The following is a 20,779-nucleotide window of genomic DNA, read 5'->3' on the forward strand; positions in this document are numbered from 1 at the left end:
GCCTAGCGTCCGAATGTTTGGAAGAACCGTTGCGTTTTAAATCAAATTCATCTCAAATATTCTTTGTTAAGGTTAATAACCCTTAACTGGCGACCTTTGGCTAATTAACGACTGTCTTTGAGGTTAACTTTTGGCTTCAAGTGGCAGGTTACGTGTAATCTTGGTTTGCAGGGCCGTAAAAATTACGTAAATTGAATAATACATGATCAACCAAGACCCTCACATAAAAGGCCAGGTGTTAAACGCATTGGAAGACCGTAACATCGACTGAGGGCGGTTGAATCTAAAGTAAATTTTAGAGAAAGAATCTGAGAAAAGGAAATTAAAATTACATTAATTCCAAAGATAAAAGTCAGATATTGAATTCCATTTCACTCTTCTAAACAAAGAACGAGGCATAATAATAAGCAGTAAAGAGAATAGTTATAATAACAGGTAGTGAAAATTAGAGGTTGGTAGGAATGGAACCCCGTTGAAGAGGAATGGAACCACTCGAGAGCAGAGCCCAGTTTAATAATGGAACAAGTTTTGTGTCATTTAAGAATGGAAGGCATTTTACCGTGTTCGGACCATGAAGAAATCAGTTCAAGAAACGAATCTAAAGGCGTTTAATAGGAAAAGCGGAGCCCAGTTAATATACACATTAGTTTAATGTAGAAATTTAAACAAGTTTGTATTTATGTCTATTCATTTTTAAATACCTTAATTCATATAGCGGGAATCATTTCAAAAAAATCAATGAAATAGAACCTTCAACGAATTAAAATAGTAATTTTACTCAAAAAATAAAATTTTTTTTCCAAATAACTTCAACAACGTAAATTTACGCAGGCAGACTAGCATTTCTCTTTTCATTCTTTTGTTTAATGTGCCATTGAGAATATATTGGATAACAAAAGACAAAGTTGTTTGGTAATTTATTTTCCATCCGTAACGTGAAAACACTATGCATGATTGGTATATTTAAAGTAAAATCTGATACCTGCATTTGTTTTATTTTTACTAGGTTTTTGACCAGTTAAAGGTGAAATACCCCCATCTTGATTTTTTCAGTTTGTTGTTTTGAATTTGTTTGAAATGAGGACCGGCCATTTTGTCTGTTATAAAACAGGGTTGTTTTGAAATAGGCCTAACGGTGGACTTTTCCATCCATCTTAAGACCTTTTACTGTACCTGTCATGACCAGACTTCCTTCATAGGCCACTCTTTGTCATTTCAAACACACTTTCACATGTGTGTTCCACATCTTAGCTTGGACTTGGTACAATAAAAAACAAAAGATAATTGAACAGGGAAAGATTTTCTTTTACTGTTAGGAGTAATACCACAAGTTCCTCAAAAATACCTGCTATTTCATTAAAGAGAATTTAAATTCAACTATAAACTTTTTTGATCCTTCAAGTTCAACACAAATTAAAATAATAAAGCCATCCCTAAGGAATTCTTTTCAGACGCATCTATCTGATTTCATCTTTATATCCCAGCCTCCATTTATAAGAGGTTTTCTCTGCATTTTTCCTTCAGCAAAAATTTTGACTCTCCCTAACATCTCTCTTTTATTCTCTCTACTTCTCATTTCTTTCTTTGCTGCTTTCATTCCTAACGTTCTTCTTGACCCCCTATCCATCCACCTGAACGGTCTCCTCTTCTTTCATGCAAATACTCAAACCAAACTTTTGTTTGTTTATTTTTGCTTCCCTAACACTCCCCATGTCCTCAAGTTAAGAGTAATTACGATTTAGTGATAAACTGTGGCCCGGTCACTAAATCCAGGCCTTAAATTTTAGATTCTGAAGCTTCATCTTTTTAGCCTTTCACCCTCAAATTTCAAGACACTGGTTTTGGAAATAACAAGGCAAAGGATCTTTAAAGAAAAACCTGAAAACCAATTCCACAGTGGCAATACTTATTCCTCACTGTCAATGTATTAAAAGCTATCTCTTCTCTCTCTCTTGCGTTCTTGAAAGAAGCTCTTCTCTCTCTTTTTCTTTTCTGCTCTAAGTTCATTGTTGCACTCTGCAGATTAGAGCACCATCAACACTATAGCCTAACATCCCAAAGGGTCAGCTGCCATTCATTTCACAATTCACAAAAGCAAGATTATCCTAAAACCTCTTTTAAACCCTTCATTCAGGAACACAGAGATAACGGACCTTTGCAACCTAATCAAACCATTCCCTAGGGATTTTGTAGTGCCACCAGGTCCCCTCGTAGTGCACTTTGGTATTGCCACCTTTAAAGGGTGTTTGCAGCATTCCTTTGAAGCCCCTTCCTTCACCCATTTTTAGCCTTTTGCAGTTTACTTTACCTCCATACCCCTTCCCTTCCAGAACCATGGCTGCAGACCTCTTAACTAAAACTTTCCTGGGGCTGGGAAGGCGTTGTCTTCCGGCTCAGTTCCACCTGGGTCAGAGGGAACTTCATCTTCTTTATTTTTTGGCTAAATCTGGAGATCTTGAAGTCAGACTCCCGAAAGCCCCAGAGGAAGTCTGAAGAAGAACTGCATGGCCGAAAGTGCCGGCAAAGGCAATATGAAGAGGAAAGAGAAAAAGAACCATATAATTGAGTTCCCTTCCCAATGAAACTGAGTTAATAAAGGAGGCCTGACTTAATTGAAAAAGAAAAAATGGAGAATGCTCATTTGGACAAAAACCAAAAGTATCCAGTCCTACAGTTGCTGCATCAAATCGCCCAATTTCAATCAATTCATGTGAAAAATGGACTGATAATAAATTGTATAATGGCTGGACAAATAGTTTCGGCACAGCACCACGGAGACCTAAGCGCCAGTAATACTAGCCAAGCATCAGGAAGCCGTAATTTCTAGTAACTGGAAAAGAGCCTAGCAACTGGCTCCTAAAGGCTTGACGTTCCACTGAAAAAATGGAGACAACGGTGTGAGGTCAGAAAAAGTCGGCTGGTCTTGAGGAAACTGGGCATTTCCCAAAAGCAGTTAGTTGAAATAACCTTGGTGCAAAACGTTGAGGATCATTTCAAAACCATTTTAGAAGACTTCTTTTCCAATTATTTCAATCCTTTAACAATCCTAAGGAGAAACAGTTACAAATAATGTTTTATATCATAAAAATCATAAAAGCTATCAGCCACATGATTCCAAGAGACTTTCTCCCCTTTCGGCCAAATTCTCAAAACTCCAGAGTCAATTACCAGATGTGAAACCAAGTTTGAAATTTCATTCTTAAGGGGGTAACTGAGGCTGAAAACAGGACTCACTAATAAGCACATACCTACCAGAAATAACTCCGGGAACAGCATCCGCTGCTGACAGAGCAAATGTTCTTTGGGTTTACGAACAAAACAATGATGAGTCTTACCAGATCCACAGACACTCCAAATGCGGAACGGGTGGCCTTGATATTGAACAAAATTTGTCAATTTTAATCAGCACTTCATTTTCTTACTTCATCAACCGAAAAACCTCGAGAGGTTGAAAAAAAAAATGCCATAGTTGAAATTCTGATAGTATGCCGGACTGTAGCTAAACTAATAATAAAACACAGCAATACAGCCATGCTACTTGCATGATGGCATTGCGGCCTGATCATTAATAAAACGTAGAAATAAGAGGCAGAATGATATACTAATATGCATGATAAATATTCCCACTATGAGTACAGGTAAAACCTTGGCTGGAAAGACTAAGAGGTACCATTATTTTCTGTAGGCTGATTGCTGCCTAATCTGGCCACCCTAATCTAATGCAATTAACCTCATATTCTCCGTCAGTCGAACACCGCCCTCTCCCCCTTCCACCCATCCTTCTCGTCATATGCTAGTCAAAACCTGTGGAGAACAAATGTTTAGTGAATTTCATAAGAAACGTGTTTGATCATATAAATATGCGTCCATGGCGTTCAGAAAACGAAAGTGGTTAGATCCTTCATAAATACGGCTCCTGTTCAAGCCTCCATCCTCCATAATATTACCTGCTCGATCTTCTTAAAGATGCCTGAAGAAGGTCAGTTTTAGCGCATTCACTCTGGTCTTTGAGTACCAGCAAAGACTCCCAATACCATTCAAAACAAGTGACTGGCAATTGAACGAATCTCTCTGCTATGTACTCCTTAGCTACGAATGCTTATGGTTTCGCCTCCTGTTCCGCGTTTCTCCAGTATCATGCTGTGTGTGTTTAACTCTCATTATTCATACTGAAGTAAAATCAATACATAAGACTCGGTAAAAATCATTAATGTTAAAATGTAGATATTAAAACAGACCAAAGACTCAGGAAAATGAACCCTGGAGTGACCAAGCAGGGCTCTGGTATCCTTGGACAGAAGAAACATCTTCAGCTATAAACAGAAGCAGAACAACTGGTTCCGGTCTTTCAATAGTCAGTAGGGAGTCTCCCTCTCTTTTAGGTTATTTGCCCATGACGTTAGTTGGTTTTTAACTTTTATGGCCTTCTGTATTAATATATATTTTTAACATTAGGCCTTTTTACTGATAGGCCTTGGAGGAATTTATTTTAATTGAAGAGAGCCCTTTGTAGCTGGAAATAGAGTTGAAATCTGCATCATAGTGCCTGCTCATGCTACAGTGCCCGACTTGCTAGACGTCGATCCTGGCCTGATTACATATATATATATATAGTGTATATCTCTATATATATATATTATATATATATATATATAGGCCATATATATACATATACATCAATTTAGTATATATTGTTATTTCCATATACCATATATATAACAAACACATAATCATGGAGGAGACTAATTAATTTCAGTAATCATAACCCAAACGAGCCAAACAAACAGAAAACTTTCAACACAAAACTTTTCAGTGAAACATTCATTTTAGTCCACAAACTTAATGCAAAGCAAGAAAGGCGATCGTTTAACATAAACTGATATTGTGAATATGTTTATTTAATATGCTCTTATGAAATGCTGTGTTGGTGAGCACTGCAAATGATTATCACTGCTAACCCTAGGTCTAAACCTTGCTCCACCCTGCTCGCCTATATACTATCACGTGGCAGTTGTCTAGTACTGCTAAAAAACGCCATCAATTCATTTATGGCCGAGGATCGACTAATGGAGTTGCAGACCAGTTCACAGGTACGTTACCAGGACCTCAGGTATCCACCAAGACAACTTCGATCTTCTTGTATGAAATTCCAACGAAAAAACTCACTTTGAGATTTGTGACGCAATGGAGGAAAATGTTCCCAAGCGCGGGACCCCAGTTTAAAGTGGCACCACAAGCATGTCACAGCAGACTGAACATTTGTTGATAAATAAACTAAGCTGACAAGGAAGGGTAAGGAGGGGAGAGGTGATGTGGCGGTCTTCAGTTCAAACTTAAGTAACGATTGAATGTTTCCATGTTTATTTTCCAGGTGTTTAACACCATATAGGAGAAATTTCTCTTGATTTTTTCTTAATAATTTTTGTAAGTCGTAATATCTCGCCTAACAGAGCACATTAGGAATCAATTAAATGAATTGTTGCTGTTCATTATAAAAACAAATTAGAACTCCATTATCTCAGAGAGATGATGACGTATGAACAAAAACAATTGGACTGTGTAAGAAAGGTCTGTTTGCAAAAATACTCCAGCTCGACCACGCAAAATGATGACGGCGATGCAGGAACCGCAAAACTTGAGATTGTTTAGATCTATCACAAAACACAATCAAGCTAAGCCCCGACAAAGTGATGACACTGAAGACCCCTTCGTTCGTGCCGACTAACAAATGGAAAGCATTTGCGCGACGGAGTTTTGAGGGCTTTCGTGACACATTGAAAACTCGCAATCTACTTCTGCGACGAAAGTTGGAAGCATTCGGTGCTCACATGAGCAAATTGACGCTCAATCTCATGCCTTCCTTCCACGTGAACGTTCCGGCAAACGTGAGGCATCGGCAATTATATATATAAAATGATGACAAGTAAATATTCAAAAACGCCAAAGTGTAAAACGCATTAGGAAGACCATAACATCTACTGTGGGAGTCTGAAACCTCAATTCAATAGGAATGAAACCCCATTTTAATTGGAATGAAATTCTAGTTTAAGAAGAATAGAACCTGAATTTAATAGGAATGAAACCCGTTTAAGAGGAATGAAACCCATGTTGAATGGGAATGAAACCTCACTTTAATTGGAATGAAGCCACAGTTGAAGAGGAATGGAACATCAAGTTAACGGGAATGGAATCCCAGTTTAACTGGCAAATAAACCTAAGTTTAATAGGAATGAAACCGCAGCTTAAGAGGAATGGAACCACAGCTTAATAGGAATGAAACCCAAGTTAAATGAGAATGAAACCAAGTTTAATAGGAATGGGACCCAAGTTTAACAGGAATGAAATCCAAGTGTAAGAGGAATGGGTCAACAGTTTAATGGGAATGGAACCCAGTTTAATAGTAATGGAATCTTATTTTCATAGGAATGAAACCCCAATTAATAGGAATGGAACTCCTGTTTAATAGGTATGGAGCCCTTGTTTAATAGGAATGGAGCCCCATTTTAATATGAATGGAACCTCAGTTCAATAGGAAAGAAACCACAGTTTAATGGGAATGAAACCCCAGTTTAAGAAGAATGAACCCCAGTTTATTGGTAATGGAACCCCATTTTAATAGGAATGGAACCTTAGTTTAATAGGAATGGAACCCCAGTTTAATGGGAATTGAACCTTAGTTTAATGGGAATGGAACCCCAGTTTAAAAGGAATGGAACCTTAGTTCGATAGAAATGAAACCCCAGTTCTATAGGAAAAGAAACCCATTTTAATAGGGATGAAACCCTAGTTAAATAGCAATTGAACCCCAGTTTAATAGGAATGGGACCCAGTTTAACAGGAATGAAATACCACTTAGATGGAAATGTAAACACAGTTTAATAGGAATTAAACCTTAATTAAATGGGAATAAAACCACAGTTTAATAGGAATGGAAACCCAGTTTAATGCGAATGAAACAATGCCAAACAAGTTTGTATTTATGTCTATATTCATTCAAATACCTTAATTCATATTTCAGTGACGAATTAAGTACATATTTAAAAAAATAATATTAGGAATAAGAACCTTCCACAAATTAAACATTCTATTGTTTTCATATCGCTCCAAAATCACGATTTTTTTATCACAAATGACTGTCGAAAAGCTTCGAATCATTGTGGCTGACTTGTTTCATCGTCCAAATTGCCATTTCAGTTTATATTGGCTTGACGTGGACAATGCCTTTGTTCTCTTCGCTAGCATGACAGTGAAGGAACAGGGCATTGGGACAAGAAGGGTCATCGTCTACACTTCTATAATCCAGCATACTAGGTCACTGTGACAACTTGAAAAATTTTCGGTTTTATCTTTCAGGTTCATATGAAAATGAGATCGGATTAGCTGAGTCTATTTATAAAACAGTGACGTCAGTGCACCTCACGCGGTGCACTATTAGCTCCATCCACTTTTCAGCCTTTTACTGTACCGTCATACCAGCTTCCTTATTTCAGTCCTTTGCATCCACTCAAACACACTTCCACATGTGTGTTCCACATCTTCACTTGCAGTACAATAAACTCCTAGCGTCACTGTTTCTAGAACTTCTGAATTATTTTCTTTATACTGTCAAGCGTCATTCCTCAGTAACCTCAAATTTACACCAACTACTGCCATTATTGAATCATTCAACTATACCTCTCTTTTATCCTTCAAATTAAACACAGCTTCAAAATATTCACTCCATCGATCCATGACTACATTCTTTTCAGATGGCATCTCCCCACCTTCATCTTTATTCCCAGATCCATTTATTCACAAATGGTTTTCTCTGCATTTTCTTTCCTTCAAAACAAATATTCACTTTCCCTAACATACCCGACTTTTATTCATGCTTCTCATTTCTTTGCTTTGCTGCTTTCATTCTGCCACGTTCTTCTTGACCACCCTATCCATCCACCTGGACACGGTCTCCTCTTCTTTCATGCAATTATACCTCAAGTAATCTTTTGTTTGTTTATTTTTTGCTTCCCTAACACTCCCATGTCCTCAACACCAATACTGTTTAGTTTTGACATTATAACTCAGTCCTTAAATTTTACATGCTCTGCGCAGTTCCATCTTTTTAATCGTTGCCCATTTTTCAAGACCCTGGTTTATATGAAATAACAGGCAGCAGTCTCTAGAATTTAGTTGTATGGGCAATGGATCTCAATATGACCTGAGAAACCAACACGCCGAGTGACTACTTATTCCTCCGGTCAATGTATTGAAAGCTATGCTTGCTTCTCTTGCGTTCTTGAAAGAAGCAAGCTTTGTCTGTGACTTCTTTTCTGCTCCAAGTGCATTATCCGCAGATTAAACACCATCAACACTCATACCCAACATCCCAGAGCAGCTGTCATTCAGTTTACAATTCACCAAAAGCAAGATTATCCTAAAAAAACTCTTTTATTGATCCCTTTCATTCAGGCGATATAACGGACCTTTGCAACCAATCAACCATAAGTGAGTAGTGACGTCAGGTCCCCTCATGTGGTGCACTTTGGTATTGATAGAGGGTGTTTGCAGCATCCCTTTGGCTCCCATCCCTGCACCCACTTTTTAGTCTTCTACCTTTTACTTTACCTCCATTCCGCTTCCCTTCTTGAATATGGCTGTGCGACCTCTGTAACTACAGTATTGCTTCTTGGAGCAACTGGGGGGTTGTTCTCCCAGCTCCACCCGTAGACCTGGGAACTTCATCATCTTTATTTTTCTCTAAATCTCTTTATCTTGCTGTCCAACCATCCCAACTCCCTCCTTCCCCTGTCTTAAACGCTGAATGGCCGAAAGTGCCCCAGTGCTTGGCTTGACAGCCTTATTTTCGTATAATAAAATAGTAAATAAATTCTGGCCTGACTTAATTAAAAAAGAAAAAATTGAAAGGGCTCATTTGGGCAAAAACGGAAAAGTATTGTCTGAAAGTTACTGGACCAATATAATCGTACCAAGTTTCAATTAATTCATGTGAAAAATGGACTGCTAATAAATTGTGTAATAACAAATAGTTTCGGCACATCTCGCGTCCTCCTAAGCGCCAATAATACCGTTCCAGAAGACGTAATGTCTAGTAAATGTAATGTCTAGTATATACTCCTCTCCTAAAGCTTGAGGTTCCACTGCCTGTCTGAAGAGTGTCACAGAAAAGTAAAAGAAACTGGAGTTTCCCAAAAGCAGTTAGTTGAATAACCGGTAAACAAAACTGTTAAGGATCAGAAAACAATTTTAAAGGACTTCTTTGCAATTATTTCAATCCTTTAACAATCACCTAGGGAGAAACAGTTACAAATAATGTTTATATCATAAAAACCTTAAAAGCAATCAGCCACATGATTCCAAGAGACTTTCTTCCTTTCAGAAATTCAACAAAAATCCAGAGTTAATTACCAGATGTGAAAAAAGTTTGACATTTCATTCTTAATATGGTAACTGAGGCGAAAACGGGACTCTCTATTTTACACATACCTGGCGAAATAAGGGAATAGCATTTACTGCTGACAGAGCAAATGTTCTTTGGGTTTACGAACAAAACAATGATGAGTCTTACCAGATCCACAGACACTCCAAATGCGCGGAACGATGTGGCCTTGATATTAAACAAAATATTGTGAATTTTGTGTTAATATTGCACCTCTTACTTCATCGACCGAAAAACGGTCGATAGGTTGAAAAAAAATGCCATAGTTGAAATTATGATATTATGCTGGACTTGTAGCTAAATTAATAACAAAACACAGCAATTATATATGCATGCATATATATATATATATATATATATATATATATATATATATATATATATATATATGATATATATATATATATGTGTGTGTGTGTGTGTGTGTGTGTGTGTGTGTATGTATGTATGTATATATATATATATATATATATATATATATATATATATATATATATATATATATATATATATATGTATGTATGTATATATATATATATACATATAGATATATATATATATATATATATATATATATATATATATATATATATATATATATATATATATACAAACACACACACACATATCCATCGCCGACGGAGACAGATTAATCACCGTCATGCATAACCCAAGCTAAAAGCAAACAAAAAAGAGAACTTTCAACACAACACTTTTCGTGAAACATTCATTCAGTCCACAAACTTTAGAGCATTCACAACCTAATGCAAAGCAAGAGAGGCGATCGTTATAATATTACTGATATTCGGGTGAATATGTTTATTTAATATGCTTTATGAAATCCTGTGTAATTCGGCACTGCAAATGAGTGTCGTTGCTAACCCTCTGACCTTGCTCTGACCCTGTTCGTCTTACACTGCCACCCTGGCAGTTGTCACGCCACAAAATGCCATCAATTCATTTTTATGGCCGACGACGAGGGAGCAGACCAATCACAGCCACGTTACATGACCTCAGGTATCCACCAATCACAACTTCGATCTTCTTGTATGAAATTCCAACGAAAAAAAAAACTCACTTTGAGATTTATGACGCAATGGAGGAAAAATTTTCCCAAGCGCGACATAGCAGTTCGAATAGTGGCACCACAAGCATGTCACACAGCAGACTGAACACGTTGAATTTTAACTAAGCTGACAGGGCAGGGTAAGGAGGGGAGACAGGTGATGTAGGGGGAGGGGGGTTGAGAGGAGCGAGTAATGATTGAATGTTTCCATTTTTATTTTCCAGGTGTTCGAACACCACATATGTCCGAAACGCTTTCTCTTGATTTTTTTAATCAATTTTGTAAGTCGTAATATCTCGCCTAACGGAGCGCATTAGGGTTCAATTAAATGAATGGTTGCGGTTCATTATAAAAACAAATTAGAACTCCATTATCTCAGAGAGATGATGACGTATGAACAAAAACAATTGGACTGTGTAAGAAAGGTCTGTTTGCAAAAATACTCTAGTTCGACCACGCAAAATGATGACGGCGATGCAGGAACCGCAAATTGAGATTGTTTAGATCTATCACGAAACACTGACTAACAAATGGAAAGCATTTGCACGACGGAGTTTTGAGGGCTTTCGTGACACATTGAAAACTCGCAATCTACTTCTGCGACCAAAGTTGGAAGCATTCGGTGCTCACATGAGCATCTGCCTATTGACGCTCAGTGCAAGCCTTCCTCCCACGTGAACGTTCCGGCAAACGTGAGGCATCGGCAATTATATATAATGACGACAGGTAAATATTCATAAAGGCCAGAGTGTTAAACACATTAGAAAGACCGTAACATCGACTAATGGGCGGCAGAAGCCTCAGTTCATTAGGAATGAAACCCTAGCTTAAATGAAACACTAGTTGAAGAAGTGTGGAACCTCAATATAATAGGAGTGAAACCCAAGTTTAATCGGAATGAAACCTAAGTTTAACAGGAATGAAACCCCAGTTTACGAGGAATGGGACCCCAGTTTAATTGGAATTAAACCCAAGTTTACTATACGTATGTATATATAATGTATATATACATACATATATGTATGTATGTATGTTTGTAAGATGTATAAATATATATGTATATGTATATATATACATACATACATACACACACACACACACACACATATATATATATATATATATATATATATATATATATATATATATATAGTGTATATATATGTATATATATATATAATATATATATATATATATATATATATATATATATATATATATATATATGATAAAAATACAAACGCATTCCTAGCCATGTTTGGTAATAGAAAATGCTCAGGAGGATAAAATCTGGTTAAAAGTTGCGGGAAACAAAGACGTCACGTCCAAATCCTGGAAGTGAGTGATAGCAAGGAATAAAAGAAATTCAAGTAATTTTCTAATACAAAAAACCTTTAAAAATTAGCAGACAGTTCCGGTTTCGATGACTTCTTGAGTATTCAATACAATATTTTGTTTTGGATATTTTCGAAAATTTGAAGACACTTGCTTCCTTACTCGAGAAACAAAGGTTTAAATAAAAAAAAAATAATGGTTTTAAGGAAAGACAAAATTTAACCTGGAATTCTCGGAGTGATATACTGTACGTAAATCTCTCATTGACACACACATCTGTATATGTGTGTATGTATATATTTTATATATACATATCTATCAGTATATATATATGCGTGTATATATATTATATATATGTATATACATTACACATCTATACATATACAGTATATATATATATATATATATATATATATAATATATATATATATATATATATATATATATATATATATATATAATATATATATATATATAATATATATATATATATATATATATATATATATATATATATATATATATATATATATATATATATATATATACATAATCACAAACAAGAGGACGTGAGGCATCGGCAATTTATATATAATCACAGGTAAATATTCATAAAGGTCAGTGTTATACGCCTTACGAAGACCGTATTATCTTCTATGAGACGGCTGAAACCTCAGTTTAATAGGAATGAAACCCCAGTTTCATTGGAATGAACCCCTAGTTTAAGAAGAATGGAACCTCAATTTAATAGGAATAATACCAGTTTAAGAGGAATGAAACCCCAGTTAAATGGGAATGAAACCACAGTTTAATAGGAATGAAGCCACTGTTGAAGAGGAATGGAACCCCAAGTTAATGGGAATGGAACCCAGTTTAATTGGAATGAAACCGCTGTTTCAGAGGAGTGAAACCCAGTTCAACTGAAATAAGACACTAGTTTAATAGGAATGAAATCCCAGTTAAATGGGAATAAATCCCCACTTTAATAGAAATGGAACCCAAGTTTGATAGGAATGGAATCCCATTTAAATGGGAATGAAACCCCATTTTAATAGGAATGGAACCCCAATTTAATAGGAATGAACTCCAGTTTAAGAGGAATGGAACCATAGTATAATGGGAACAGAACCCCAGTTTAATACGAATGGAACCTTAGTTTAATAGGAATGAAACCCCAATTTAATATGAATGGAATTCCAGTTTAATAGGAATGGAACCTAATTTACTAGGAAAGAAACCACAGTTTAATAGAAATGAAACCCCAGTTTAAGAAAAATGGAATCCCAGTTCAACCGGAAAGGAAATCCATTTTAATAGGGATGAGACTCCAGTTAAGTAACAATTGAAGTCCAGTTGAATAGGAATGGAACACCACATAAATTGGAATGAAACCACAGTTTAACAGACATGAAACATGTTAAATGGGAATAAAACCACAGTTTAATAGGAATGCCCAGTTCAATAGGAATGAAACAATGGCAAGCAAGTTTGTATTTATGTCTACATTCATTCAAATACCTTAATTCATATTTCAGTGACGAAACAAGTACATATTTTAAAGAAAAAAATAATACTGGAATAAAAACCTTCCACGAATTAAACATTGTATTGCTTTCATATCACTCAAAAATCACAATTTTTTTAATCACAAATGACTGTCGAAAAGCTTCGAATCATTGGCGGCTGACTTGTTCCATCGTCCAAATTGCCATTCAGTTTATATTGGCTTGGCGAAGAAAATGCCTTGGTTCTCTTCGCTAGCATGACAGTGAAGGGCCAGGCCATTGGGACAAGAAGGGTCCTCGTCTACACTTCTGTAATCCAGCATACTGGGTCACTGTACCAATGAATGTACAGTAAGTGTATTATCCCCACTTAGGTTCATATGAGTCTATAAAACAGTGCCGTCAGTGCACCTCATGCGGTGCACTGTTAGCTGCTATCCACTTTTTAGCCTTTTACTATACCTTCATACCAACTTCCTTCTTTCAGTCCTTTGCGCCCACTCAAACACACTTCCACCAGTGTGTTCCAGATCTTCACTTGCAGTACCATAAACTCGTAGTGTCTCTGTTTCTTGAACTTCTGAATTATTTCCTTTATACTGCCAACCGTCATCCCACAAGTCGTCTCAAATTTACACCAACTACTTACATTCTTGAATCATTCAGCTACCTAGCTCTCTTTTATCCTTCAAATTCAACACATCTTCAAAATACTCACTCCATCGATCCATGACTACATTCTTTTCAGATGGCATCTCCCCACATTCATTTTTATTCCCGGATCCATTTATTCACAAATGGTTTTCTCTGCATTTTCTTTCCTTCAAAACAAATATTCACTTTCCCTAACATGCCTAACTTTTATTCATGCTTCTCATTTCTTTGCTTTGCTGCTTTCATTCTGCCACGTTCTTCTTGACCACCTATCCATCCACCTTCTTACGGTCTCCTCTTCTTTCATGCAATTATACCTCAAGAAATCTTTTGTTTATTTATTTTTTACTTCCCTAACCCTCCCATGTCCTCAACACCACACCCCCTCACCCCCCGCCAATTACGGTTTAGTTTTAACATCACAAATCAGTCCTTAAATTTTACATATTGTCCACAATTCCATCTTTTTAGCCTTTGCCCATTTCTCAAGACCCTGGTTTATATGAAATAACAGGCAACAGTCTCTAGAATTTAGCTGTATGGGCAATGGATCTCAATATGACCTGAGAAACCAACACGCCGAGTGACTACTTATTCCTCCAGTCAATGTATCAAAAGCTACGCTTGCTTCTCTTGCCTTCTGTGACTTTTTCTCTGCTCTAAGTGCATTATACGCAGATTAAACACCATCAACACTCATACCCAATATCTCAGAGCAGCTGTCATTCAGTTTACAATTCACCAAAAACAAGATTATCCTAAAAAAAAAAAAACTCTTTTACTGATCCTTTCATTCAGGCGAGATAACGGACCTTTGCAACCATTCAAACCATTCCCTTCCCGATAAGGGAGTAGAGCCGTCAGGTCCCCTCACGTGGTGCACTGTGGTATTGATAAAGGGTGTTTGCAGCATTCCTTTGGCCCCCTACCTGCACCCACTTTTTAGCCTTTTGCCTTTTACTTTGCCTTCATACTGCTTCCCTTCTTTAATATGGCTGTGCGACCTCTCTAACTATTACTTCTTAGAGCAACTGGGGGGTTGTTCTCCCAGTTCCACCTGTAGACCTGGGAACTTCATCTTTATTTCTTTCTAAATCTCTTTACCTTGCTGTCCAACCACCCCAACCCCCTCTTTCCCCTGTCTTAAACGCTGAATGACCGAAGGTGCCCCAGCGTTTAGCTTGACCGCCTTAAAATCAAATAATTAACTCCTCCCCTTCCCCATAAAATAGTAAATAAATTCTGGCCTGACTTAATTAAAAAAGAACAAATTGAAAGGGCTCATTTGGATGACAAGGGTAAAGTACTGTCTGAAACTTACTGGGCCAATATAATCGTTCCAAGGTTCAATAACTTCATGTGAAAAATGGTTTGATAATAAATTGTATAATACACAAATAGTTTCGGCACATCACGCGTCCTCCTAAGCACCAATAATATTGCTCCTGGAGACGTATATATTTATAAATATTCCCGCGTTGTTTAGCCTTAAAAAAAGCGTTAAATGACCCAAAATTGTTCATAACAATGGTATAATCGGCCTTACGAAGAATTTCCGAATTCCTCTTGATAAGTTATCTTTAATATCTGATGCCCCCTCTCTCCCTACCTCCCATTTACGCGAACCCTCCCTCCCTCCCTTTCATATACGCCAACCCTTTTACAACTCCGACGAGAGGACAAGAACTTTCCACTTGCTCATTAAACATATTAAGCTACACAGAAGTAATAACATGTAATTGTGTAAATAGTTAAGTATATCTTAGTTTAACTAGACCACTGAGCTGGTTAACAGCTCTCCTAGGGCTGGCGCGAAGGATTAGATTTATTTTACGTGGCTAATAACCAACAGGTGACCTAGCAACAGGACCTACAGCTTACTGTGGAATCCGAACCACATTATGACCAGAAATGAATTGCTATCACCAGAAATAAATTCCTCTTCTTCATTGGCTGCTCGGAGAGTCGAACGCTGGGTAATTGCTTTACAATTTATTCATAAATTTTAAGTGAAAATCTTTTCTAAACGAATAATTTGTTTATTTATTCTAGTGACGTTCAAAGTCATTTCTAAAATGAGTGGTGCCATTAACTTTCCAGCTGTTAGCTGTTACTGTTACCTAAAATATAGGATTTGAGCGATTAATATTAGTAAATATATATATATATATATACATATTTGTATATATATATATATATATATATATATATATATAAATATATATATATAATATAACCATATCTGTATATATATATATACAGTATATATATATATATATATATATACATACTGTATATATATATATATATATATATATATATATATATATATATATATATATATACTATATATGTATATGCGTGTATATATGCTATATATATGTATATGTATGTATGTTTGTGTAAACACAAGTATATATATATATATATATATATATATATATATATATATATATATATATATATATATATATATATATATATATATATATATATATATATATATATATATATATATATATATATATATATATATATATTTATATATATATATAGCAAACATATTCTTTTATATATATATATATATATATATTTATATATATATATATATATATATATATATATATATATATATATATATATATGTATGTATGTATGCCTATGCCTAAAAGTGGAAGGAGGCAATTAACCAAAAACACATGTGTATGTCATATATTTCTACCTCAGAAATTGTAGTGTCAATATATGTACACTCGGCAAGGAAAGTTAGGATACAGTTTTTTTTTAAAACCTCGGACATATATTGCTCAATAACGCTACATCTGGCAACTTTAGAAAGGGAGGAGCTTCAGTCTTAATGTGTTTGTTTTTTGCTTGACCTCCAATAACTTTCAATCATATTCTACGATTCTGAAACCATTGATACTTAAATGCAGTAGTAAGCTTTATAGTATTCGTTCAAATTGTAATTTGCAGCGACAGTTTTGAGCAAAATAAACATTTTTCGACATAACCTACCAAGTAACCTTATGCAAATGAATTTATGACACCACAGTGAACGGAATGCTTGCATAATCAGAAACACGATCTTCCATAATGAAATCAAGAGTTAAATTTGAGCAATGTCCAACGAAAAACGTGGGGAACAATAAAGGAACGAATGCAATGTTATGATGAGAGAGAGAGAGAGAGAGAGAGAGAGAGAGAGAGAGAGAGAGAGAAACTATGGCAATGTCAAGAAACATCCAGTTACTTGTGTTTTCCAGCCAAAGTTCTCGCACTGCTCCCCACATCATAGAGAACGCTCTTACGGATTTAAATAGACTTGATCAACCTACCCTAGCTGTCACAACATTTACTGCCATTAACACCGTGAAATACAAATATGAATGTGTAAAAATTAAAGAAATTATCATTACCTCGTATGATGATGCAATAATAAACCTGTTCATAATGGAAAACGAGTAAATATTGCCGTTCTGATAAACAGTACTACACCGAGATATCCATACACCATCTTTTAGATCTCTATGAACGAAGTCATCTGAGAAATTCTGATTACTTCAGACATGCATGGTGTTTTTAAGTATCTGAACGTTTTTGTTTTGCAGATTTAACATATATGATATAGTTTGCATTGTATTTTCATATTCTAGAGTAAATTTACCGAGATTATGTGTTTTCTGTAAGAAAAAAATTAAAATTCAATGAACGAAATCTAATGAAAACTGTATCCTCACTTTCCTTGCTGAGTGTACACTCGGCAAGGAAAGTTACGGTACAGTTTTTTTAAATCTTCGGACATATATTGCTCAATAATGTGACATCTGGCAACTTTAGAAAGGGGAGGAGCTTCAGTCTTATTGTGTTTTTTTGCTTGACCTCCTATAACTTTCAATCATAATCTACAGTTCTGAAATCACTGATACTTAAATGCAGTAGTGAGCTTTACAGTATTCGTTCAAGCTGTAATTTACAGCGACAGTTCTGAGCAAAATAAACATTTTTCGACATAACCTACCAAGTAACCTTACACAAATGAATTTATGACACCACAATGAATGGAACGCTTGCACAATCGGAAACGCGATCTTCCATAATCAAGAGTTAAATTTGAGCAATGTCCAATGAAAAACGTGGGGAACAATAAAGGAAAGAATGCAATGTTATGATGAGAGAGAGAGAGAGAGAGAGAGAGAGAGAGAGAGAGAGAGTTGCTGTTGTGTAAGCCTAGGCCTGTATGTAGACCTACTCATTTCATTATTTTTTTTCTTTTAGAGATTGAGCGATACTATATTTGTATGTTATTTTTTAGCAATGGAGAGAGAGAGAGAGAGAGAGAGAGAGAGAGAGAGAGAGAGAGAGAGAGAGAGACTATGGCAACGTCAAGAAACATCCAGTTACTTGTGTTTTCCCGCCGAACTTCACACTGCCAATCACATCATAGAGAACGCTCTTACGGATTTAAATAGATTTGATCAACCTACCCTAGCTGTCACAACATTTACTGCCATTAATTCCAGCTGACTTTTAACACCGTGAAATACAAATATGAATGTGTAAAAATTAAAGAAATTATCATTACCTCGTATGATGATGCGATAATAAGCCTGTTCATAATGGAAAACGAGTAAAAATTGTCGTTCTGATAAACAGTACTACACCGAGATATCCACACACTATCTTTTAGATCTCTATGAACGAAGTCATCTGAGAAATTCTGACTACTTCAGACATGCATGGTGTTTTTAAGGATCTGAACGTTTTTGTTTTGCAGATTTAACATATATGATATAATTTGCATTGTATTTTCGTATTCTAGAGTAAATTTACCGAGATTATGTGTTTTCTGCAAGAAAAAAAATTAAAATTCGATTAACGAAATCGAATGAAAACTGTATCCTCACTTTTCTTGCTGAGTGTACATCAACATATGTCTACAAAAAAATCCTTATCACTATTAGTATGGAATTGTTAGATGGGGGTTGGACTATAGTGGCTTAGCCAGGCTTTCTGAAATATCAAGTGTAGCGACGTGTATGCAGAGTATATTACAGAATAATTCAGTCACCCAAACAAATAAAAGAAAACGTGAGAGAAATTTAATTCAACGATAACTCAAACATATCAGTGTGATAAAATTATTCCACAAAAATCTATATTCGCACACATACAGCACACTGCGACCTTGAAACACACGAATCAATTTCAAGCACTGAGAAAGAACAGACCCCATGTCATTACTGAAAATTACGGGAATGAACGAAAAATAGATATGGTGAGGGACGACCCACCCGTGCCATTAAAGAATAGACATTTATTATCTGTGTAGGTCCTAAAAAAAGCAATTTTTTACTAAATTTAAACCCACGCGTCATGTATGTCTCGAATGTAAGTGCACGATACTTTTGTAACTCCTCAGCGCAAGATATCTTATGCAACTAGCGCTGGAAATCCTCGTGTTCAGATCGCAGGTATTGCACAATATATCAGTGCATAAGTACTGCGATGTTATTCTCACGTTTAATACTGAGTTCTAGTTGAAGTACCTCACAGACTATGATTCTGTAAGTTATACCTCATGTATGTTTTGTGCCTCTCTTCTTCTTGCCACTTGCTGTGATGCACTCCGCCTAATAAACGACAGCCGATGGTGATGCTTAATTCTATCGCACTACACCCAGGTTATTCGACGGCGAGACTGGCATAGTTACCAAAAACCGATCTTCTTTCAATTTCAGCTAATTAATAACACAGCAAACGGAAGGCTGTGGCATAAAACTGCCATAAACCCAACATCATATAATTAGGAAAGGAGACTCCGTTTGGATAGCCCATCTCGAAAGAACGGGAAGAGATTTCTGTACTGATGGCAACTGCATATTACTACAACCATCTGCAGTGTTTACGTGATGAGTCCTATATAGCTTCCTCGAAATATACATACGAAGATATCAACGATAAAATGCAAAACATAAGAGCATCTGAGCATACCATACAATGGATAATCATATCTTGTTACATAAGGCATAACTGACAGAATTATAGTGTTTATGGTGGAGGGGGGGGGCCGCTTTAGTACATACAGGATTCAATAATTAACAGGAGAATAGCAATTCAGTATTCATACTTAGAAATACATACATGTCTACAGTACGAGATTTCCCGAGCTGGTTAGATATAACAAGGATAATAAGGAGTGACAGTAATTAATATATACAGTATTGCACTTGCATACGAGAAATGTATGAGAGATAAGCTACATAATACCTTTAGCGATACTGTGGGCTAAGGAAAGTGCTGGTGATGAGATGTGGCGGATGTATGAGAAACTGAGGCATGTTAGGCATGGTAAGTTGAGCCCATACCATGAGCAGTATTTCTCGTCGAGTTTATATATATATATATATATATATATATATATATATAGTGTGTGTGTGTGTGTATATATAATTTATACATATAAATATATAATATATGTGTATATACTGTATATATATATATATATATATATATATATATATATATATATATATATATATATATATATATATATATATATTTCTATCTCTGCATCTTATCCACTTCTATGTGGGGGTCGACGTTTCTAACAGCTTTCCTCCAACTCGCTCGATCATACACATCGTCCTCTGACAGTTGCTTGTCTCTCAGATCTTCTTGAGCAACATCCATCCATTTTCGCTTCTTCGTTCTTCTTCCCCTCCGCTTCACTCTCCTCCCTACACATGTCTCCTCCCTTCTCATCACATGGCCATGCCAGTG

At 35.9% G+C, this 20,779-nt stretch overlaps 1 protein-coding gene across 3 annotated transcripts in view; it reads right to left on the bottom strand.

Moving 5' to 3' along the window:
* The window catches only part of LOC136834386 (alpha-(1,3)-fucosyltransferase C-like), a 60,326-nt gene that overhangs the window by 37,422 nt on the left and 2,125 nt on the right, over window positions 1-20,779 (bottom strand). Inside the window, exon 1 of one of the 3 annotated variants that reach the window (XM_067096947.1) lies at window positions 10,515-10,607. The exons of the other annotated variants lie outside the window; for them this stretch is intronic. Coding sequence (XP_066953048.1) covers window positions 10,515-10,562 — 48 coding nt within the window. The 5' untranslated portion in view covers window positions 10,563-10,607. Of the gene's footprint in view, window positions 1-10,514; window positions 10,608-20,779 lie in introns of those variants that run through there. 3 annotated transcript variants of the gene reach the window in all.

This window comes from Macrobrachium rosenbergii, chromosome 53 (assembly GCF_040412425.1).
Source record: "Macrobrachium rosenbergii isolate ZJJX-2024 chromosome 53, ASM4041242v1, whole genome shotgun sequence".
NCBI classification, from domain to species: Eukaryota; Metazoa; Arthropoda; class Malacostraca; order Decapoda; family Palaemonidae; genus Macrobrachium; species Macrobrachium rosenbergii.